At 47.4% G+C, this 25,023-nt stretch overlaps 1 protein-coding gene across 2 annotated transcripts in view; it reads right to left on the bottom strand.

The window, feature by feature from the left end:
• Positions 1-25,023, bottom strand: part of CPNE8 (copine 8) — a 168,139-nt gene that overhangs the window by 118,469 nt on the left and 24,647 nt on the right. For both annotated transcript variants that reach the window (XM_014606507.3, XM_006260035.4), the window contains exons 3-4: positions 18,152-18,198; positions 1,076-1,179 (exon numbers count right to left, since the gene is read on the bottom strand). In XM_014606507.3, coding sequence (XP_014461993.2) covers positions 1,076-1,179; positions 18,152-18,198 — 151 coding nt within the window. The remainder of the gene's footprint in view (positions 1-1,075; positions 1,180-18,151; positions 18,199-25,023) is intronic.

Here is a 25,023-nt window from a genome sequence, read left to right as displayed (position 1 = left end):
GTCTCATTTACCTTCCTCTTCAATAAACCCTGTTATAGTATAATATTGTTTGTGAGTAGGGAAGTCTATCTCCACTCCAGGAAGCTTTTATTTCCCTAGGTTTCTGGGTGGCAGCTCAAGCCAAGAGAGAAAATTTGTGTAAAATCCCTGAAATTGAACTTGGCTGCTGTTACTGCCATCATAGCCTGGCAGAAGGGTTACATAGTTGCTTTCTATAAACACATCAGGGGGTAAACACAGCAGTAGGATAAGAGCTATTTACTCTAAAGGACAATTACTGGCATAAGAGCAAATGGCTATAAAATGGCCATGAATACATTTAGGCTGTAAATTAGAAGGTTTCTAACCACAGGCTTGAAATTCTGGAACAGCCTCCTCCAGAAGGAGTAGGGCAGTGCAAAAAAGCAAACTAGTTTGCTCATTGAGCTTATGAAAGGGATTACATGATGCGATTCACTGCAAGAGCAGGGCATTAGACTTGATGACACAGGACATCCCTTCTGGTTGTATATTCCTAAATAGTGGTGGGAAATATAAGAAGCTGAACTTCTTCTACTGACAGAAGGAGAACTATTTGGAGCAAATGTTAAACACCACCCACTTCTCAATCTTCAATATAAAATTCTGAACCAATTTAGTCATACAGATATATACTTATATTGGTGGGTGGAATAATTCTCATTTTGATTAAAAATAAAAAACTTGGGAGATAACTTACACATGGAGTACCTACTTCACCCCTTTTGTGAATATCCTATAAAGTACACATTATAGTTTCATAGCAATAAATTATTTTTTTCCACAACTCCAATCTTAAAAAAGATATATAAAAACAAAACCACACTTTGAACTAAGAAACATCCACTAAATCCTCACAGTCACTCTTAGTAGATTATCATTTCACATAATTCAGGAAGATTAAACAAAAAGTGTCTTCACACTAACCATACAAATCTATTCCACATTAAGAGAGGCACTACCTCTTCCGGAGTAAGTAATCCATATCTTAACAAAACATCAATATGTATTCACAATGCTATTGACATTAGAATCAGAAGTGTGTTAATTAACTTACAAATCAAATCGTAGGTTTTCTCTTTCTTCAAAAAAGTAGTCCATTATGAATTTTCTTACAAAATCTGGATTTAATGTATTATCAATTACTTCTGTTCTTCCAAACTGAAAAAGAAAAATAATAGCTTATAGCAAGAATACGATCCTATATATCTACATCAGCAGTGTGCAATTCAAGAGACAGCAGCATATAAAAAGCATGATGTAGGATGTGCCACAGATCTCTCCTAGAACAGAAATAATCAATACGCTGATGATGTCCACATGAAAAGATTAGAATACATTTCTAAATAACCTGGGGGAGGGGTGTTGTTAGAAATCCACCCATTCAGATACAAACAGGGCACATCTACATGTTCATTAATGTACCTTAGATACTGCACATTTCGTTAGTAATTGCTTAATAAAGTACTAACTGAATGCACAGTAACTAGAGTTACTGCGCAGTAGCACCAGTGCAGTTATTTTGTGATGCTTACCGTGCATTAGCCTAATAACAGTGCATAGTAAGCTATTAGCAAGGTTTTTCACCACCATGCTACTCCTGTGTTATTAGGCTAATTAGCAGTAAGTGTCCCGTGTAGACATGCCTACAAAGTAGCATGTTTTCTGTTGTATACAATGTAACCCTAGCAAAGGGCAGCTCCTGTAGCTGAAAAATTAATAATTATTTCTCCCCAAATAATTCATTTTCAGGCATAAGAAATATATGACTCCAGCATTATCCACTGTTTCTCTTCCCTGTATTCTATTGGTTCATTTGCTAAAAATGAGATTCTCCTTCCTTCTACCTCTGCAAAATGGGCATTTTTTCCTTCCTCCCCACAGGAAGGATCTGACCCTGCTTTTGAGATAAAAACAGAAATTTACATTTTTTACTTGAAGAAGAAACTGTTCATGCAGCTCCCAATTTACAAAGTCTAAAAATATAAAATATAAATTATAGAACAGTAAAGGTTTTCTTCCGTTTCATATTTTTCCCTCCTTCAAATGGGTTATTTGCAGAATTTGTATAAAAAACAAAACAAAAAGAAAGAAAAACAAAACCGGAAGCCAACATGGTATGACAGAGTGGGTTGTCTATATCAAGTTATGAACTACATTTTGAACATATCAAAACTTGCCTGGAGATAGTCTATACCAAGTAGTGCATTACAAACTGCCGTCCTGACTTGCCAGAAAAGGAGCTTGACATTGAGAAGTTATTAAAACTGGCTATTAACTCTGAATGGCTCAGATGCCCCTCACCCTTAGGGACTAATATCGTTTCTTCATGGATTCCTGCAGATGGGAGAAATGTGACTATAGGAAGGGATTGAACTTTTTCAGTTGAGCACCTGGCAATGGAGATACAAACCTTCCCCAAGAACAGGACACTGCCTTGTTCAGAAGGCCAACCACCACCCTAGTGAAACAAGACTTATAAGAGAAGAAGGACAGGATGGATTCTACCCAATCCAAAATGCAGGAAGACCTCAAACTCACAGAAAGGGCAGATCAGCCAGCTCTGCACTTCCTAACATTCTCAAAAAAGCTATGGTTCTAAGGTGCTTTAAGGGTACACTCAAGATTAAAACATTCCTTTGTAATGAGCATGTTCACAAAAATCACAGCAGAATAGAGCTGAAAGGGACCTCAGAAGATCTGGTTCAGTCCCTTGCTCAAAACAGGATTATCCCTGTCTAAACCCAAGTGTTTGTCTCACCTGCTCTTAAAAATTTCCAAGGATGGAGATTCCACACTCTCTCCATGTAATGCTTAATCACCCTCATAGTGAGAAAGTTCTTCCCAAGATTGAATATAAATTTCCCTTGTCATCATTTAAAATTGCTATTCCTAGTCTTTTCCCCTGTGGCTGTAGGAGAAGGGAACACCTTTGAGAGGCTGGACATCCATAAGTCAGCAGGCCCTACTGAAATGTACCCAAGAGTGCTAAAAGAGTTGGCTGACATCATAGCATAACCTATGGCAAGGATCTCTGAGAATTTGTGGCACTCGGGAGAGGTTCCTAAAGATTGGAAGAGGGCCAATGTGGTGCCTATCTTCAAAAAAGGAAGGATGGAAGATCTAGGGAACTACAGGCCAATCAGTTTGACCTCAAGCCCTGGAAAGATCATGGAAAAAAATTATTAAAGAATCCATCAACAACAGGCTAATAGAAGGTGCCATCCTGAGAGACAGCCAACTTGGCTTTATTACGGGTAGGTCATGCCTGACCAACCTCATTCTCCTTCTATGACCAGGTGACACGTCACCTAGACAGGGGAGGAGAAGCTGATGTCATTTACTTGGATTTCAAAAAGCCTTTGATTTGGTCTCCCATGATGTCCTCATGACAAAATTGGGAAACTGTGGCTTTGACAACCTTATGGCCTGATGGCTGGGGAACTGGCTCCGTGGTTGGACCCAGGGAATGATAGTCAATGGAACAGAGTCAACATGGCGTATGGTGACCAGTGGCATCCCTCAGGTTCAGTACTTGGACCAGTACTCTTTAATATATTTATAACTGACCTGGATTCATGTCAGAAGCAGACTGGCTGAGTTTGTGGATGACACCAAATTATGGGGAAGCACAGTCTCACTGGAGGATAAGCTGGGAATTCAGGATGACCTAAACGGGCTCACAAGGTGTGCAGATCAAAACCTGATGACTTTCAACATAGAGAAATGCAAGGTGCTCTACCTCAGGAGAAAGAACCCACATCATACCTATAGGCTCAGCAGTGCTACATTCACCAGCACTACAACCAAAAGAGACTTGGGGCTCATGACTGACCACAAGATGAATATGCTGCAGCCAGCAAAACAAATAAAATCTATTGATGCATCTCAAGGAAGACCCAAGATGTCATCCTCCTGTTTAATTTGGCCTTGGCGAGGCTGCAGCTGGAGTACTGCGTCTAGTTCTGGGCTCCACACTTTAGAAAGGACGTGGAGAAGCTTAAGAGAGTCCAGAGGAGAGCCACGCGCATGATCAGAGGTCAAGAAAGCAGGCCTTATGAGGAAAGACTGAGAAGCATGGGACTCTTCAACTTGGAAAAGCATAGGCTCAGGGGGAACTTGGTGGCAGCCTATAAGTATATAAGGGGTGTGCATCAGGAACTGGGAGAACATCTGTTCACCAGAGAACCCCAAGGGAAGACAAGGTCCAACAAACTGCTGGAAGACCATTTTAGACTGGACATAAGGAAAAACTTCTTTACTGTCCAAGTCTCCAGAGTCTAGAATAGGTTCCACCCAGAAGTGGTGCAAGCACTTACTTTGGACATGTTCAAGAAGTGTTTGGATGATTATCTTGCTCAGGTCATCTGACCCCAGCTGACTTCCTGCCCTTTGCACAGGGGGCTAGACCCGATGATCTCACGAGGTCCCTTCTAGCCCCAATGTCTATGAAATCTATGAAGAGTTGATTGCTACCTTCTTTATAATTGCCTGTCAGGTATTTGAAGACAGCAAATACCTCCCCGGGTCTTCTCTTTTCCAAGCTAAATAAACCCAGGTCTTCTCTAATCATTTTTCTGCTTTCCACCAAACTTATTTGCCTGCATCTTTCCTGCCAAAAACTGGAAGCAGTGCTCCAGGTGAATGCTGAATAGAGTAGAAGACTGTTTGACCTCTTTACCTACAAACACCTATTTCTCTTATTTCTGGCCTGTTTTTTGTTGTTTTTTTTGGTTGGGGGGAGGGGGCAAAAGGAACATTCTATAACTTCCAGGTCCTTTTCTGCAATACTGTTGCTTAGGCCAGTCATTCGCTAGTCTGCATTTGTACATATGGTTGCTCTGTGCAGGACTCTGCTTTTGTTCTTACTGAATTTCATTTGATTAATTTCAGACAATTTCTCCAGTTTTTCTAAGGATCTGTATGTTAATCCAACCCTTCACAGTTTCTACAACTCCACTCAGCTTGGTGTCATCTTCAAATTATTTTTGAATATTATTATTTTGGGTGCTTTTTGTGGTAGATAAGCTCAGGTAGAAGCTCCTAAGAACCATGCTTTGACCGAGAGCAAAGATAGGTTTACCACTGTTAATTTTAGGAATCTAAGTTATTTCCTGAATGCCAGGTGCATAAACAGATAAAGTACAGAGGAATCTCAAGGCTTTAATGTGGCGATAACCAGGGATCCTGGTTTTCCCCGATTAAGAAAAAAAAACAAAACAAAAAAAAATCACATTTTCTGAAAAAAACCCAAATCTGTTATTCAAATTAAAGGCCCATACAGCCCCATCCTGCCCTGCCCCTCACCCCCCTGGCCCTGCTAGTGCCCCTCACTCCCCCTCACAGTCCCCACAGCCCTGCTGGTGCCCCTCACTCCCCCCCCCCCACAGCTCCCTCAGCCCTGCTCATGCCCCTTACTCCCCCTCCAACCCCCCAGCCCCACTCATGCCCTTTGCCCCCCACCCACAGCCCCTGCCCCCCAGCTCTGCCAAAGGGGCCCCCAGCTGCCAGGGTTATGGGGCCAGGGTCCTGGGTCTACAGCCTCCTGCCCCTGACAGAAGGCAGTAGCTGCTGCAATGGAGCAGAGGGCAGAGCTGGCTCCCCCCCGCGTGCCTGCTGCGGGCATGGGCAAGGGAAGCTCCCTGCTGCAGCATGCATTCCCAGGAGGACAGTGGGGACCCGTGACCCCCAGATCTATGCACAAGGCCAGGGCACACTACACGCTGTATCTTTACTGCTCCAAGCTGCAGAAGGAGGAGGTCCATTCCATGTTCCAACAATATCATGAAATGGGCACGTAAAGAATTGTGATGGGGAGGGAAGATAGGAAGACCATGATATTTTATACAATATAATTGTACTCCTTATCTTGCTCTCCTCCTCTAGGAGCTATGCACTCTAGCCATGCATTTTATCAAATCTTGGGAAGCTTTTAAGTCAGTTATTGAGCAAGGTATGAAAGAAATTACTACCTCAGTCAAAGTATGATATACAAGTGATGAGTTGTTCTTGCATGTTAATCCTCTTTGGCCGCATCAGGCTCTGGGAGCAGCGAGAGATGCGTGGGTGCAAGCCCGTTATGCCCCCACTCCCCGAAGCCCCCCAGCAGCCATGGAGCACCCCGCCAACCTCCAGCACAGCCGGAGGTAAGCAGGACCTGTGGTGGGAGGGGGTTAACCCCAGACAGCAGAGACGAGCCAGCTAAGTGGGGCCAAGGATCGTCTCGCCCTGCCCCGGCCCCTACTTGGCACAGCGCCCCAGGGAGCCACATGACCAGAGCCTTGTGAACAGGCCGTGCAAACAGGTGTGCTTGTCTGCCCAGCATGAGTTAGCGTGGAGTTTGCGCAGGAGGGTGAGCGGGAGGGACCGAGACCATGCCTGTACACCCTAGGGAAGGCAGTCCCAGCTGCAGCCAGCCTCCCAGTGGCACCATGCAGATGGACATGAGCCACAACCCGAGGGTCCCCTCGGAGTCTGCGGCCCACCCCTGATGCCTCAGAGGCCTCCACCCAGACGGAGCCCCTGGTTCCGGGCTCCAGGCAGACGGAGCCTCTGGCTCTCGGCTGCGGGGGCTGCCTGTCACTTTTTCAGGCTCTGGGGTCCAGGAGCATGGCCACCTCTCCTTGTGAGGTCTGCTCCTTTTTGGGGTCTCTGGCACGCCAGCCGGAGGAGCTCCAGGCCACAGTCTAGAGACTGCGTGCCATCAGGGATGGTGAATGGGAGATAGACTGCTAGGCCCTTCTCCCCTAGGAGGCGGAGGGTAGACTATGGTCACCCTTCAGGACAAGGGAGGACTTGGGGACCTCCCATTTTGTCCAGCCAAGGGGATGGACCAAGGTGGTCAAGGGCCCCAAGGCCCACCACACCAAGGTCCCCACCCCACTGCAGCTTTGCAACAGGTATGAGCCTCTTGCAGCCCCAAAAGAGCCTGCCAAGCTGCCAGCTCCTGCAGGCAACACAGGCTCAACTGTAGCTACCGCCCCTGCTCTCCCTAAGACAAAACGCAAAGTGTCTGTCGTGAGAGACTCCATCCTGAGGGGGACTGAGGGGGCAATCTGCCGCCACGACCTCTTAGACCGGGAAGTCTGCTGCTTCCTGGGAGCCTGTATCTGAGACATCGTGGAGAAGATCCCTGAGCTCCTCCAGCCCACTGACCACTACCCTAAGCTCCTTATCCATGAGGGCACGAATGACACAGCTTGGAGCAATCCCTGCTGGGTCATGAAGCACTACAGGGATTTGGGAGTGGGGCTTAAGGCGTTGGAGGCACAGGTGGTGTTTTCCTCGATACTCCCAGTTTTGGGCTACTGCCTGAGGAGGAAGAGGAGGATCAATGTAGTAAACCAAAGACTGCGGCACTGGTGTCACTGTGAAGGCTCTGGCTTCCATGACCACAGTCTGCTCTTTGGTGAGAGGCAGTGAGCTGCTGGGAAGGGACAGCCTCCACCTCTCTCCACTGGGGAGGAAGCTCTTCTCAGCCAGACTGGCTGACCTGCTCCACCAGGCTTTAAACTAAGCCCGCTGGTGAATGGGGGGACTACTGCCACTGCTTGCCCACTGAGCAACCCTTGCAAAGCCAGCAGGCCAAGGCACTTAAGGGAGTCCACCCCTGGCCCAGCCCTGGAATGATCTGTAGGCAAGGCAAGGACCCCAAAAGGGACACTTGCCTGCTTGTACACAAATGCTAGGAGCTTGGGGAATAAACAGGAGGAACTTGTCCTCCTGCTTAACACAAATAACTATGATGTCATAGGGATAACAGAGACGTGGTGGGACTCCACCCATGACTGGGCCACAGGTATAGATGGCTATACTCTGTACAGGAGAGATCGAGTGGATAAAAGGGGAGGGAGTGTAGCTCTCTCTGTCAAGGAGAGATATGCGTCCCTGCAGGCCAACATTGGTGTCCAAGGTGGATGACTGGAGACCCTCTGGGTTAAAATGTGTGGGGAACACGGCACAGGGGGCACAATCGTGGGAGTCTACTACAGACCTCCTACGCAGGATCAAGAGCTTGACCAGGAGTTCGCCAGGGAATTGGCTGAGGCTGCATGCTCCCGGTCCATGGTTGTCATGGGAGACTTTAACTACACGGACATCTCGAGGGAAGAGTGCTCGGCCAAATCCGAACAGTCGCAAAGCTTCCTCATGTGTGGATGAGCTCTATCTGACACAATAAGTCTATGGGCCAACGAGAGATAAAGTGCACTCGACCTGGTACTGGCAACCAGGCACAACCTAATCAGCAACCTAACAATCAAAGGGAAGCTGGGTGACAGTGACCATGAGCGGATCACCTTCACCATCCGCCATACTACTGGCAAGTCGGTCAGCAATACAGAAATCCTCGACTTCAGGAAAGCTGACTTTGACAAGCTCAGGAGACTTGTTGGCGAGGCCCTAAGGGACCACAACCCCAAGGGGAGGGGAGTTCAGGAAGAGCGGTTGCTCCTCAAGGGAGCGATCCTGGATGCACAAGCTAAGTCTATTCCGTCTCGGAGGAAGGGGAGCAAAAGGGCACAGCAGCCCCCTTGGCTCTGCAGGGAACTAGCAGACCTCCTCCATCTAAAAAGAAAGATCTACAAAGGATGGAGAATGGATCCACCTCCAAGGAGGAATATTCTGCACTGATCCAGACCAGCAGGAAGCGAACCACGAAAGCCAAGGCTGAGAAGGAACTTCAACTGGCTACAAGTATCAAGGATAATAAAAAGTCCTTTTTAGATATGTGGAGAGCTGGAGGAGAAGCAAGGGCAACATTGCACCCTTGCTAAACCAGACAGGACAACTGACAACCAACGCCCAGGAAAAAGCCAACTTCCTAAATGGGTACTTTGTGTTGGTCTTTCACCAGTCCCAAGGGACGCCCCTGCCCATTACGGGACAGGGAGGCCCAGGTGAGGGAGATTCCTTGCCCTCCATCAATGCTGACCTCATGAAGGAACACCTTGAGAGGCTGGACACCTTAAAGTCAGCCGGCCCTGGCAGTCCCCAGGGAGCTGGCTAGCATCATAGCTCAGCCCCTGGCAGGGATCTTTGAGAATTCTTGGCGCTCTGGCGAAATGCCCGAAGACTGGAAGAAGGCCAATGTGGTGCCTATCTTCAAGAAAGGGAGGAAAGTGGATCTGGCAAACTACAGGCCCATCAGCCTGACCTCTATCCCAGAGAAGGTCTTAGAAAAGATTATCAAAATGGTCATTCTTAACGGACTGGCCGATGGCAACATCCTGAAAATATCCAGCACGGGTTGTTGCAGGTAGGTCTTGCTTGACCAATCTTATTTCCTTTTACGACCAGGTGACATATCACCTGGACAAGGGAGAGGAGCTTGATGTCATATATCCCGACTTTAAAAAAAAACTTTGATCTGGTATCCCACGATCACCTCTCAGCAAAACTGGCCAACTGCGGCCTTGGGTCCACCATGATCTGCTGGCTGGGGAATTGGCTCTGTGGTCAGACCCAGAGGGTGGTGGTTGACACAAGTCAATCGTTGTGGTGCCCTGTAACCAGTGGGGTACCTCAAGGCTCTGTCCTTGGACCTACATTATTCAACATCTTCATTAATGATGTGGACATTGGTGTCAGAGGCGGACTGGCCAAATTCGCCGACGACACCACACTGTCCACACCGGAAGACAGGAGGGTGATCCAGGCTGACCTTGACAGGCTCAGGAAATGGGTGGACAAGAACCTGATGGTGTTTAACACTGAAAAATGCAAGGTTCTCCACCGTGGGAAGAAAAACCTGCAGCATGCTTATAGGCTCAGCAGCGCTATGCTGGCTAGCACTACAGACAAAAGGGTCTTGGGGGTCATGATTGACCACAAGATGAACATGAGCCTTCAGTGTGATGCTGCAGCTAGTAAAGTGAACAAAACACTGGCTTTCATCCATAAATGCTTCTCAAGCAAATCCCAGGATGTCATTCTCCCATTGTACTGAGCCTTGGTGAAGCCGCAGCTGGAGTACTGTGTTCAGTTTTGGGCTCCACAATTCAAAAAGGATGTGGAGAAGCTTGAGAGAGTTCAGAGAAGAGCCAAGTGCATGATTAGAGGTCAGGAAAACAGACCTTATTATGAGAGGCTGAGAGCTATGGGACTCTTCAACCTGGAAAAGTGCAGCCTCAGGGGCGATCTGATGGCTACCTATAAGTTTATAGTGGGTGATCACTACGATCTGGGGGAGCATTTGTTGACCAGAGCGCCCCAAGGGTTGACAAGGTCAAACGGTTATAAACTCCTCCAAGACCATTTCAGGCTGGACATAAGGAAGAACTTCTTTACTGTCTGAGCCCCCAAGGTCTAGAATAGCCTATTACTGGAGATGGTTCAAGCACCTACTTTGAACGCCTTCAAGAGAAATTTGGATGTTTATTTTGCTGGGATCCTATGACCCCAGCTGACTTCCTGCCCCTGGGGCAGGGGGCTGGACTCAATGATCTTCCGAGGTCCCTTCCAGCCCTAACGTCTATGAAATCTATGAAATCTACATGAAACACTGACTGCAGTAGCCCAATACTACTGTGCAGCAGCATCGCATGGCAAAAACCATGACATGATGCTACTACATAGTAGAATTAGGCTACTGCACAGTATTGTCATAAAAAAGCAGTCACTGGCGCTATTGCAGAATAATTCTGGTTACTGCACATTTATTTAGTACCTGTTTACACAAGTACTAAATAAATGTGCAGTAATGACTGCACAGTAGCTCGTGTAAATGTGGCCTCTGACTTCCGTTTCCCAATTCTTTAAGAACTGTGACTGCACTATGTGATCCAACTGGAAAGATCAAATTTCTCTTAAGGGAAGGGAATCCAACTCTTTAAGTGAATGTTAGCTTGAAGAGGCTCCCCTAGAAGTTATGACTGATGACCATATAAAAGTTGGATTGGTGGGAACCTGCAAAGACTGGCTATTCCTTGAAAGACCAATGAAATGTTATGCTCAAAGAACCATTTCTTCAGTTCCTTGTGAATTCACATAATCATACCCATGAATGAGAAGAGTTAGCAGAAAAGGATTCCCTTTGATGTAAACCTGAAGATGAAAAGGAATATGCCTTTTCCAGAGGCAGAGCTACCTTTCCTAGTGTTCTAAGCCGATCCTGCAAGCCTTCTGCCCAAGGAGAGGGAGACAAGTACTAATGTCTCAGCTCCTGCAAATGGTTCCTGCATGTGATTATGATAATTACATGGGGATACTCAGAAGTAAGATGCTGGGTTTCAGAGTAATGGGTAGCACAAGGGTCAGTGCTGGGAAAAGTGGGGCTCAGTTATAGCCAGTAGACAGATATTGCTTTCATAGTCACCTTTCTTAGGCTGTTAACTACCTTTTGACTATGGCACATATATTCTTGTCTCATAGGCACTGAAAAGTTTAATTTATGTCTCAGCTCTTCAGGAGGGCTTAGTATATCTGTCAGTCTCAAAAACTAACACTTTTGATGAGTGAGCCTGCGAGCTTACTAGGGCTGTGTGATGCTTCGGTAGCCAATTCAATTTGGAGGAGATTCAGCCCAATTCAGCAGCCAAACCTCCAAATCTGGATCAAATTGGGAGACCCGTTAATCTCTCCAAATCAAATCAGAAGCCTCCAAATCAATTCACAGAGATTCGGCCATAGACTGGATAGGCAGGCACTAGGCCAGGGGTCAGCAACCCCTGGCATACGTGCCGAGCATGGTACACAAGGCCATTTTGCTCAGCACACCACCGCCAGCCTGGGCTGTAAGCAGCTGCTGCCAGCCACAGAGCCCAGGCTGCTCCCAGCAGGTGGCTAGGAGGCTGCAAGCCCTGCTGCAAGCAGACTGGGCTCTGTGGGCCGGCTGCAGCCAGGAGACTGCAAACAGCTGCTCCGGGCTACAGCATGTCAGCACTCCGGCACCTTCCAAGGTAGACATTGTGGTTTCTTCAGCACTCCAGTCAAAAAATGTTGCCTACCCCTGCACTAGGCGGTGATGGTGGGAGCACCCGGGGGAGTACCTGGACGAGCCCCAGATTGAGCCAGCAGCCCTGGGAGAAGCTGCAGCTCCCTCGGCTGCTCCCCCACCAGGGCGAGGCAGGTGGTGTTGGCAGCCCTGAGAGAAGCTGTGGGGGCTGGGGAAATGATGACGGAGCTAGGGGATTTAACCAGGAACTGGGGGGAAGCCCTTGTTCACTCCCCTAGCCCCCAATCATTCCCCCCCAGTTCCCTAATCATTTCCCTACATCCCACAGCTTCTCCCCGGGCTGCCAGCTCAAGTTGCAGCTCATCCAGCTGCCCCCCTGCCAGGGTGAGGCAGGCAGTGCTGGCAGCCCCAGGAAAAGCTGTGGAGGCTTGGGGGAATGATTGGGAGCTGGGGGTCTGAACCAGGAGCTGGGGATTCCTTGTTATTCCCCAGTTCCCATTTCAATCCCCCAGCTTCCTGATCATTCCCCCCAGCTCCTGCAGCTTCTCCGGGGGCTGCCAGCACTGTCTGCCTCGCCCCAGCAGGGGAGGGGGGTAGTCAAGGGACCTGCCGGCTCAAGCTGGGGCTCTTCCAGCTGGTCCCCCAGCTGCTCCCGCCAGCACTGCCTGCCTATATAGTCTATGGCTGAATAAGATTCAGCACCAAATATCTTCAGATTCGGATTCAGTCGAATTGAATCGGGACAGTGATTTGAATCGCCAAAATGAATCACTGTCTCTCCGAATTGCCAAATCCAAAGTGAATTCTTTTCATTTCGCACAGATCTAGAGCTTACCACTGAATCACAGCTCACAGCACCAGCTCTTAACTCATGAGATCTTTCTGAAAAAGAATGCAAAATTGAAACCTATCAGGGATAAGTTCTTCCTCAAAACACCTCTAGTAGTTGTGCAGCAAAGTAACTGCATCAAAACAAAGGCAGGTTTTGAAACCTGAAGACTCTGCTTTGGGCAGAAGGGAGTTAGAGGGAAGTTTCTAAAATGGGAAGCTCATAATACTAACAGGTCTCTATCCATGTTCATTTTAAAGTCTGTTTAATTGGAAAGCAGCTATACTATCTAAACTAATAAACAAATCATTTAAAGTCTCACGGTGGCTATCCAAAAAAAAAAAAATCTGATCTTGTACATGACCACAAATAAAATCCATATGGACAACTAGTCAAAAAAGGGCAGACATACCTGGACAGAGGAACATAGATGCAAAACCAAAGGAATGAATAGTACAGGTTCCCGAACTGTTTACTGTCCAAATTATAAATAGCTAAAAAAGTATGTTTCTGTTATCATACAGCAGGATTAATAAACTCATCTGAGATCTCCGCATTTCTGTAGCTGCTGGAATGAAGGTAATGAAAATTGTAGTGGAAACTAAAGATATACATCAATGTGCTGAATATGCACGTGTGAATCTAAAGTTACTTTCTGTTGAATCTGTTAGTGCCAATACATATATAGTTTTATCTTATGTTTACAATATATTTTTTGCCTGCAAGTCTGGCAACATTTCTTCCCACGCTTGTGGCTGGAGTAATTTATTTATGAATGCCTTGGACAAACATGACAGATCTCATTTGTAATGACCCTATATATTTTCCAGGATTTGACCTTCTATGTGAGAGTTTAATTGAAAAAGACTGGATGGGATTAGTGAAACTCTTCTATTCATAACTTTCACAGCATCTTTGTAAACTAAGCTCATCCTACAGAACAAATTGAACTAAACATCTGATTTTATCCACTTAAAAAAGAAGTTACTTCTTACCATATGTAACTAGTTCAAGTTTCTTTTCTGCATGGTTTCACACTCTTGGGAGCAGCACCCCTAGAAAACTTGTGGGTGCAGACAGACATGACACTGGAAGCATTCAGATACTTCCGAAGCGCATGAAAGCACAAGTCATACAGATGTACATGTCCTCTGGGTGAGGCAGAGGGGGAAAATGGGCAAACCTTGGGAGGCCGGGGTTGCAGTCCCAGTGGGGTTGGGGGGAGAGTTCTGTTGCACCCCCTGTCTGGAGATCACAGCATTGCATGCAGCTGCAATGATTTAAGTAATTTCTAAAGCTCATTAAGCAAGCTTTAGTTAATTTAGCCATTTTGAAGCACAGGGACACTGTTCACAGAGATGCTGTGGGCACTTTAATCACAGCAGCTGCTGAGAGCACATGCAAAGACACTCTATAGTTCCAGACACTTAATCCCTTTCTGCAGAACTCCAGGAGAAGAGGCTACTGATGTTTCAATTCTGTGTCCCCACCACTCTGTCTAACACTGCACACTTGGCCATTCTGGCCCTTATAGTGGCTATTCTGGTCCTCAACTGGCCAATGATTAAAAAGAGATCATAGGCAAAAAAGTGAACTGTCTATATATACACACATTCTTCAATGAATGCAGCTCAAGTCAATACAAATTTGGTGGGTGCAATTTAAAAGATACATTTGCCTAGTTACTGGGCTCATAGTGCTAGACAACATCAGGATAAATTTAATTTAAAAGGTCTGTGTGACCCATTAGGATGGGATGAAATGACTCCTTACTAAAAACCATATGGACACAAAAAAACCCCAATATTTTTTTGATCTTTCCATGTCGAAGAGCACATGGACATTTGAACTGGTTGACTTAAACGTGTATATGTGGGTCAGAGATAGATGAGGTGGAGCTCTAAATTATAGCTTTGCCCAATCTGTTGACAGTGTTATAGCTTGTGAGGTTCAACTGAGGTGTGATTATTACTGATTGAAAATCTATTCAAGATGTATTGGCATAAGTGAAGCGTGTCTTCATCTCTACTCTAGTGTAGGTTAGCTGTCAGTCAGCAGAATCCTACAATACTTTGCAGCCCCTTCATCAGGTGGTTACTCTGGCTTCCCCTCCAGTCTTGCCTCTGTGGGGTTGAGCGCCAAGCATATGACCCATCCTCTAAAGAGCAGATGCAGAGTTTTCATAGTGTCATTTTGTGCTGGACATCTCTCCACTGCCCCTTTGATGAGCCCAAATCTGACCCAGCAATGTATATGAATCACACTACTGCTTGAATAAGGAGCATCTTGAATGGACTGCAAAGTGGATAGAAAAGTGGCTGGATTGTTCGGGTCAAAGAGGAGTAATCAATGACTTGATGTCTAGTTGGAAACTCATATCAAGTGGAGTGCCCCTGGGGCTGGTCCTGGGGCTAGTTTTGTTCTGTATTTTCACCAACTATCAGGAATATGGGATGGAGTGCACCCTCACTAAGTTTGCAAATAATACCACACTGGGTGGAGAAGTAGATATGCTGGAGGGTAGGGCTAGGATTCAGAGAGACAGACACAAATTGGAAGACTGGACCAAAAGAGATGTCATGATGCTCGGTAACTGCAGGTGCAGAGTTCTGCATTTAGGATGGAATAATCTCACGCATCAGTACAGGCTGGAGACTGACTGGCTAAGAAGCAGCTCTGCAGAAAAGGACCTGGGGGTTACAGTGGACATAAAGCTGCATATGTGCCAAGAGTGTGCTCTTGTTGCAAATAAGGCTAACAGCATACTGGGCTGCGCTAGTAAAAGTGTTGCCAGCAGATCGAGGGAAGTGATTATTCTCTCTCTCCGGTACTGGCGAGGCCACATCTTGAGTACTGTATCCAGATTTGAGCCCCCCACCACTACAGAAAGGATGTGTATAAACTGGAGAGAGTCCAGCAGAGGGCAATGAAAACAGTTAGTGGCCTGGGGAACAGGATGGATGAGGAGACACTGAGGGAAGTGGAAGTAGAGAAGAGAAGACAGAGGGGATTTAATAACAGCCTTCAACCGTCTAAAGGATGTTTACACAAAGGGGATGAAGCTATACTATTCTCAGTGGTGGCAAATGACAGAATAAGGAGCATCGGTCTCAAGTTGCAGCAAGAGAAGTTTAGGTTAGGAACTTAGGAAAAACTCTCTCATGAGGAGGTAAATCATGGGAACAGGCTATACAGAGAGGTTGTGAAATCTTCATCCTTAGAGGTTTTTAGGCTCGGCAAGACAAAGCCTTGACTGGGATTACATTTGGGGCTAGTCCTACTTTGAGTAGGAGGTTGAACTAGATGACCTCCTAAGGTCCCTTCCAGCCCTGATTTTCTACAATTCCTTTTACCCTTCAGCCCCAGAATACAAGTAAAACATAAAAAAGTCTCTATGTTACAAAAAAGTAGGATACAGCTAAAACTTTATTGTAAAACAGTTAAGATGGCTACAACACTAGACAGATACATCCCTTAAAACTCCCTTAGAAGTCATCAACCTCCCTTAGAAACAGCAGCGAGTGAGCAGAGGGGGTGGAGAACTGGCAATGGGTGGTAAAATCAACTGGCAGTGGGCAACAAGTTTTTGGATGGAGGTTGGAATGAAGGATGGGAAGGAACTGGAACTGGAGAGATGCAAAGGGTGGAGCCTGATGTTTAGGAATAGTCAGAATTTGAACTAACAAGGGAAAAGTGGTCATTGGTAGAGGTGGTGCTATAGTTAAGGGATAGGGCAAGAAAGATAGCCTCAGGAAAGCCCTACTTCAGTGCAAAGGCAGAACTGCTCTTAAAAGCCTGTAGCTCATCTTCCCAACCCCTGCTCAAGACAATGATCCTGAATTTAGCATAAAAGAAACAACCAAACTGAGGTAGGGGATTCCTCATGATTCAAGGCTTTTGACAATAATTCTGGTGCCTACTATCAATGAAGTAACATCTGATCTAAACATTTCTGTTTAGCTAACTAAGGGAAGAGGATGACTGTAAATTGAACAAGTAATTCTTTAGTGATTCAGGGTTTAAATAAGACGATATAATGGCCTTTCACAATAACACAGTAGAGCTTCACCAATTCTGAAAGAAACTAATGATGAAAAGCATTATGGAGATCTTAGGCTAATTGACAGACTTGTACAATTCCCCTGCTAGATCAAAAACATCTTAGAGCTTCCAATGGGTCACTATCAAATGGACCGAAGAATCAAAGAATAATAGTAAAGTAGGCCTGGATGGGACCTCCAGAGATCATTTAATCCAAGCCTCTGCCTGAGGGAGGATCATCCCTATCCCACACAAATCCTTGTCTAAACTATTAATAACACTATACAGTCAACCCTGTCACACAACAAGGCCTAGCACCCTAACCTGCCACAGGTAAGGCAGGGGGACAACAATAGCCTACAGTCCATACCAATCTGACAGCAAGGTAAAATTCCTTCCTGATCCCACATGGGGCAATCAATTAGTCTGACCCTAAGTGTAGGAGTAACACCCTTTAGCCAGGAACCTACAGATTAGTCCCAGAAGGAGTATAGTATTATTGGTAATAGTGGTATATTTCAAAATATAATGTGTAGTTATCATTTACTAATTTTTACCCAAAATATTTCCAAAATATAAACCAATGGTCTACCTAGCCAGTACTTTGTCACCAATAGTGGCAAGCAGTAAGTACTTTAGAGGGAGAGAATAGAAACAGGGCATGTCTAGCATGATCCAGCCTCTGTCATACCACCCCTGCCATCAACCATCACTGGTTTAGGGTTCAGGACTGTAGATTGTTGGTCCTGAAAAATCAAATCCTTTAACTGGTGAGCAGGCATAACACAAGTATTTTTGCTTCCTTACAGTTTTCCAACAATATCTCTCTGTTGTGTCCAGGAAGGTAAGCGAACACATTTTATTTAATAACAATGCCCAGAAGGGCATAACAATACATCTGTCCTCTAGAAACTGTTTAGAGACCTCTAACATATTTAGTATAGTCCACTGAAATTAATGAGATGCTCCAGAACTGTACCCAACTTCTGAGTGGGTAGGGGCTGCATGCCACACCATGCCATGTGATTCCCTCCCACCACCACACCACTCAGTGGGCACCCCAATGCCCCCCATGCATAGTGCCAGCACCCCCCTGTCCCCACTGCACTACATATGCTCCCAAGCATCACTTCAGTGTGCTGGCACTCCCAAGCTATGCAGTCACCAGGTCCCCCACAAGACCCTTCGTCAACGTTGGCTGTATCACTCTGCCCCCATTGTCAGGGATAGGAAGCAGAAGGAATGGGACACAGTACTCAGAGTGGGAGCCCGGGGGCTGTAAGTTAAACCCTTGGGAGCTATATGAGACTGGCAAGCCAACCAGCACTAATTAAAATAATTAAGGGGAAAAAAAAACACATAAAACTTACCTCTCTCCATTCTTTGCTTCCTATACCTTGTGTATATAAAACACAGACTGTGAAAAGAAAAAATGTTTCGTCATTTAAACAACCTTAAATTTAAACAAATATATTTTGTAATATCTTATATTTCAGTTGAAATTACTAACTAGGACAACACATATAAAAACACTTGCACTTAATTCTTAAGATATGTATCGAGATAGCAGACAATATGGTCTAGTCCTTGCAATACGGAGCTCAGAAAAAGGATAGTTAAAAAATGGGCTGTGACACTACTGGACCTCTTGACACTCCTCAGATGTAAAATTGGATAAAAGCATGGCTTCATTAAAATCAAGTGGAAATAACAGTCTGAATATCCTAGTTAATCTAAACATAATTACCCTAAAATAAATCACACTGCCTTCAGGATAGGAGAGAATTAAAGAGAAAGAAATGGCCGCCCGGGCCTGTTCCAGACCACCCGCCTACGCTGAGCAGCACCAGTGGCCAGGCAGCTGCTGCTGCTCAGCACAGGAGAAAAGCGACCCCTGCCCTTCACCACTGCTGGGCCCTTCTTTCTGCAGCTGCCTGGAGCCCATGCCTGGGCTGCCCAGCAGCTCCTCTCCACCGCTGTTAGCGCTGTCTCTGGGCCACCCAGCAGGGCAGCAGTGGCAGCACAAAGGAGCTGCAGGGCAGCCCAGGCATGGGATCCAGATGGCTGCAGGAAGAAGGGTCCAGCAGTGGCAAAGGGGAGAGGCTGCTTTTCCCCCTTATGCGGAGCACCAGCTTCTACCCAGCCGCTACCACTGCTCCTGCTGCTCAACATGGGCAGGCAAGTCTGGAGCAGGAGCAGGGCAGGCTGGGGTTGGGGCTGTGCGTGCAGGTTCTGGCTGGTCTGGAGCTGGTCTGCTCTACTGAGTCTGGAGTGGGTACAAGATGGGCTGAGGTTCAGGCTGTGCACGTGGGTCCTTGCCAGTACCACAGGGCTGGGGCCAGTGACAGCAGCAGCCAGAAAGAGCCACTGCTGCCTGGGCTACCTAGTAAGGCAATCCAGCCACGGAGCCACCCAACCCCACTGCATATCCAGGGGGCAGTGGGACATATCATGGGCCAGACAGTGCCTGGGCCAGGCAGGATAGAGGGACCCACCATGGGCTGGACAAAGTCCCTCCGTGGGCCGGATCTGGCCTACAGGCCCCATTTTGCCCACCCCAGGGTAGATGGAATCTCTATTCTACTATAAATAACACATAAGTGATGCAATGTTTAATATTTATAACTTTTTAACTAAGATTCCCATAAACATAAAATTTGTTTAAAATAGTTTATGTTGTCTCAGCAATGTAAAACAATCCAGCAAATTAAAAAAGGAGGAAGAAAAAATAAACAGAAGTGAGGTTTTTGTGTGTTTATGAGCTGTTCCTAACTGCATTTACAGCATAATTCTGCTTCTTGTAACAGACTCCTCAGCTTCGCAAATAATTTCTACACGTTACTTTGTATACTCTTAACCAGTTGAGAGAAAGAATCACAAAGGAAGAAGGATTGGAATTGGGCCTTGTGTGCACTACTGCATACAGTAAAAGTTATCCCATATACACTGAATTTAGGGAACTCATCTGCATCAAAGAGCTTTACAAATTAACTAGAATATGCACTACAATCTTGAAATAAACTGAAGCCAGCAACTGAAAAGCAATCTATCCCTAATGCAGACACCCTTCTAAGTTACAGAGATATGCTATAATTTTTGTTGGAAACAAAGAAACAAACTTTTCTACTCCAAGAAATTTCTCATATAAACCCCAAAAAGACAGACCAGAGATGAGCAGAGTAGGAGTGGATGAGGGCTGCCCATTGCAGGCTCAAGGCTCCTCTCCCTGCCTTCTTCCCACCCGGGAACCCCACACTGGCCATGCACCCCCTGCCTGCCCAACAACAGTAGGGGGCAAAACGCCACACTGCCACTGCCCCCATTGCTGCTGGGTGAGCAGGGGGCACGTTGCTGGCATGGGGTTCCCAAGAGAAAGGCAGCAGGGCAGGGACCCCAAGCCTACAGTGGGCAGCCCAGATTTGCCCTGCCCCATGCACAAATCTGAGGGGCATGTGCCACTCTATGCCCCCCAATGGGGCGCATGCAACAGCAGGGAGCTATTCCCCCCTCCCCAGTCAAGCCACCTGCAACTCCATCTTGCTCCCCACTCTGACCCCAGGCTCCATGCACCACCCCAGCTGGGCAGCATCCCCAGCCCCTGCCCCACTCTCTCCCTCACTACAGAGACCTTGATCTGCATACCTCCATGACTCCTCCCCTCCCACATAGACTTACCTGCAGGGAGCTGCTCTCCACACTGCCTGGCTGTATTCCCAGCCACATCCATGTGTGTAGGTGCGCACATGCATGTGAAGGCCCCTGCATCTTGCTCCCAGCAGCCCCAGGCAGGCTAGAATGCTGCCAGCTTGCAAAGGGAAACCTGGATCCCCACACGATATTGAGAATCCAGGACAAATGCTGTCCCAGAGTCATGCAGCCCAGGACCAGAACTTGAGGTTCCCATTCCAGGACTGTCCCACCCAATTAGGGACAGATGGTTGAGTTTTGAACACCAAAGAATAAAATCCCACTTCTGAAGTTAAAGAAAGCCATTATGCTGACTTCAGTGGAAACAGGATCACACAATCTCTAAATTGGATTTTCTTTATGTTGCAAAGAAATATTTTTTGCTCCATGCTATGTCTGCAGTAGATCATAGTGAAAAATGGAATGAAAAAGGTGGAAGCAGAAACTTCCATAAGCACAGAAGAAGGACCATGAAGGATCAATGTGTTAAAACATTTTATTAAGGGAAGAAAGGAGAAGATTATGAGAAAAGAACTTATATCATAACTGTGTTTATGAGAAATGTTACTCCTCAGATTATACCATAAGATAGCAATACAGGTCTGGAAACAGCTCATTAGTTATGTACTACTGCAGAGCCAGCATAATTATTTTGAGAGTAAACATGGGTTGGAGATTAGAACAGAGGATAGGGAATCAGTATTTCTGCCTTGTTTTTTCTGATTTTGCCACCAACTAACCAGGTGATATGTTCAAAGTCACGTAAGTGCATAATTTCATAGCCTCCATCTTAGAAACTCAAACATTAACTAGTTTATCTTCAGACTGTCCCAAAAAGGAGGAACACATTAAGAGGAATAAACAAGTAGGTTGGATGAAAAACAAATATAGGAACAGATGGTGAAATAGCTAAAAAAAAACCATTACAGGGTTGCCTAAAGCAGGGGTGTCAAAGTCAAATGACAATGGGCTAAATCAGGACTATGGGGTTCCTCATGGGCCAGGATCCACACTGAAGGGCTTCTGGTAGATTGAGATCACACCTCTGGATCTGGCTCATAGGGCTTCTCACCACTCCTGCCAACATTACTATATACAAGAATATATCTTCAGAAGATATCTGAATCTTTGTGGCCAGGTATTAAAAAGCTGCCCAAGGGAAAGGGGAGAAGAGTGGGGGCAAGATGAGTCGCAGTGGCATGACGGATGGCAGTGTCTGCTAGAGGGCTGAGAGACGGAGAACCCTAACAAGGAGCCCGAGGTTCCCCGTTACTTTAAGGGAACACCAGCAGTAATGAGAGCTCCAGATAGGATAGTCTGCTCCTTAAGCAGCCTGTTCTTCTGCTACTCTTAGGTGCTTTAGGCTGGCAATGCTTCCTACAGAGCTTGCTGCTCTGCAGTAATACAATACGGCAGAGACTGCTTGGGACAGCAGAGGGCTTACTGCAAAGCCAGTTGAATTGCAGTAGTACCAGGGAGCAAGGGTATAGCTCCTAGCTCCACAACTGTAAGCTGCTCTGGAGGTCAGCTAGCCAGCCCAAAAGACAACACCTGTGGGGGCTGGAGGGAAGAGAGCTGAGCTTAGGTAGCATATAAGCTCAGGGTTTCGCCAAGCAGGCAGTTTGTCCATGCAAGCTGCCAGGGGAAGAGCTACTCTATGATGACTGTAGCTAGGAGACTACCTGGGGACCCGCTACCCTACAGACTAAAAGGAAAGAGCTGAGAGCTTGCAGAAGATATAAATGTTTAGTTACACCTGGAGGGCTTACCCCTTTAGTATAGTTTAAACCAGAGGAGGGAACGGGATTAACAGGGTAGGATGGAGGTCCCAGTGGTGCCTGAGGGACAAGTGTTTGTGGTGAGTCTTGCCAGGGGCCAAGCTCAGCATGTGAATAGACGTTGACCAGGAAGGGGTCAGAGCCTAGGTCAGAAAAGACCATTGCCTGAGAGGGCTGAGAATCAGGATGGGGCCAGGGTCCTAAAGCCCAAGAGAGCCAGAAGTCTGAGAGGCACAGAAAAAGGACCAAGGGCCCATGCTGAGAGGCTGAAACCATAGCCCTTGAGCAGTTGAGACCAAGGCTGGAGGCCCAGACTGATAAAGACAAGACAACAGCTGGAGCCCAGAAGTCAGTTCCGGCACAATGGACCTAGGCAGAAAGGTCCAGTGAGAGAAACTCGGGAACCAGCAGTGGGAAGGAGAGGAGCCAGGCACACGTGTGTCCTGCATGCACGTGTGCCCCTTTACCAACTTTACCAACTGACTGACCAGAGGCGGCGGCAGCAGCAGCGGCAGAGGAATCGGCAGCAGGGGCAGCAACAGCTGATTCCCCAAAGGTAAGTGGGGCAGAGGGACCCGGCACAGCTGAGCCAGATCCGGAGGGGAAGCCCCCCAGGTCTCATATAGTTGAGCCGGTAGGGAGCTGCGCTCCCAAGCCGCTCAACGCGAACAGAGTGCGCAAACAGGCGCGCTCTGTAAGAGCGCGCCGGCATTTGCGCAGGCGTTCGCGCCGGCAGGTGGGCAGAAAGGGCCAGGAGAGAGACTCCTGTAGGGGTAGGGCGTAGACACCAGACAGATCTACGAACAGCAGCTTATAGAATGGTGTCGATGAGGAGTGCTGCTAGGGCCTCTGCCCAGGGGGCTAAGCCTACCCGGGGCTGGTCTGAGGCCTCCACCCAGACCGAGCCCATGGGGGAGCTGATGTCCCCCTACCTCCTGGCCTGCGGGGGATCCCCAGCAGGGCCGGGGGGGGGCAGAGATTGGGGGCCCCCACACCTGTCCGGCAGGTGCCCCTCTTAGGGCTCTGGAGGCACAGGTGAGGGAGCTCCGGGAGGAGGTTAGCAGGCTGAGGGGGAACAGGGAGGCGGAGGATGAAATTGACAGTTATTTCCTTTCCCTGCAGGACCAGGCACCGAAGGAAGAAGCAGCCCGGGGAATGCCCTCCACAGCAGAGTGGCAGATGGTCACCTCCAGGACCAGAGCTGCTCACAGCGAACAGATACCAGTTCCTCCAGTCCGACTGGAGAACAGGTACGAGGCCCTGGAGACCCTGCAGGAGATGGAAGGAGAGGAGGAAACCCTTGGGCAGGAAGCAACACCACATTCTCCACACTCTGAACAGGACAAGAGACCCAAGCAGACCCAGAGGAGGAGGCGACGAGTGCTCGTCATAGGCAACTCCATCCTGAGAGGTACAGAAGGGCCCATCTGTCGCCAGGACCCCTCAGCATGAGAGGTATACTGCCTGCCCGGAGCAAAGATTTGGGATGTGAAGGAAGTAATCCAGGCCAGGATCAAGACCACCGATTACTACCCCATGGTCCTAGTCCACGTGGGTACTAATGATGCGGCCAGGAGAACCCCCGATCACCTGATGGCGGACTACAGTGCTCTGGGCAGCGTGCTGAGGGAGTTCGGTGCACAGGTGGTATTCTCTTCCATCCTACCAGTGAACGGACGCGGAAGACGGCATGAGAACTGCATCAGAGACCAACTGGCGGCTTCGGCAGTGGTGTCTCGAGGCAGGCTTCGGCTTCCTGGACAACGACCCGCACATCACGACGAGGGACATGCTCAGTTGGGATGGGCTTCACCTGTCCCCCAAAGGTAAGCGTGTGTTTTCTTCTAGGTTGGCGGATCTCCTCTGGCGGGCTTTAAACTAGGCTCGTCAGCGGGAGGGGAAGATGAGGGCGGGGGAAGCTGTGGACCACCAAACCATGTGGCACCCACAAGGCCAGCCCAGCCTGAAGACAAAACTGAAACATCTGTAGGAGCCTCTTATGAAAGAAAAAATTCTCAAGAACTGAGTATGCTATTATATTCTCCAGTAGCTTCAATAAATAAAGTTAATAGACTTGGGTAGGAATTTAAGACCTACAGAATGGTGCCATAATCATCAGTTACATTTCCTCTAAGATACAGTTTGTTTCCTGATGGTTTAAGATTGTCCAACTTCAGAGTGGCTGGGGGCCACATGCCGCACCAGTCACAGGCACCAGGCTACACATCATATGGGGCACATGCTGTGGGGAATCATATGCAACCTCCCTGCTGTGTGAGCAGCACAAGCTTGTCCCTAACAGATGAGTCCCCAGCTGCTGCTGCCACACAGACAAGCTCCCAGGCTCCTACCACACCCTGCTCTGCCACAAGCCCCTTATACTCCTGCCATCCCTGCTGTGCATGCAGCACAAGCACCCCTCCATCGTGTTGGGCAGTGAGCTTACCAAGCCCCCTCCAGCTGTGCTTCCCTTGCACAGAGACCCCACTTACTTGACACTTGTTTGACCCACACTCAAATAGGCCCCACAGAAAATTACTTAAACAGCTCAACTCAAAACCTTTCTTCCTCGGTAAACCTCTCATTACATGTTATTATATACTGCCCTGTGTAAACATCCTGCTTTTTGCTTAGCTTTAAAAACCGTTTGGGAGAACCGCTATTGAAATCCTAGATTTACTCCTTTGGGGACCCAAGTAACTACAATGTTCAGAGCATAAATAACAGTTGCTTTGCTGAAGAGTCAGTTAATCCTCAAAGGCGACATTTTACAATCT

This window comes from Alligator mississippiensis, chromosome 4 (assembly GCF_030867095.1).
Source record: "Alligator mississippiensis isolate rAllMis1 chromosome 4, rAllMis1, whole genome shotgun sequence".
Classification (NCBI taxonomy): domain Eukaryota; kingdom Metazoa; phylum Chordata; order Crocodylia; family Alligatoridae; genus Alligator; species Alligator mississippiensis.
The sequence above is the reverse complement of the archived record's forward strand: the minus strand, read 5'-3'. Positions and strand labels throughout refer to the sequence as shown.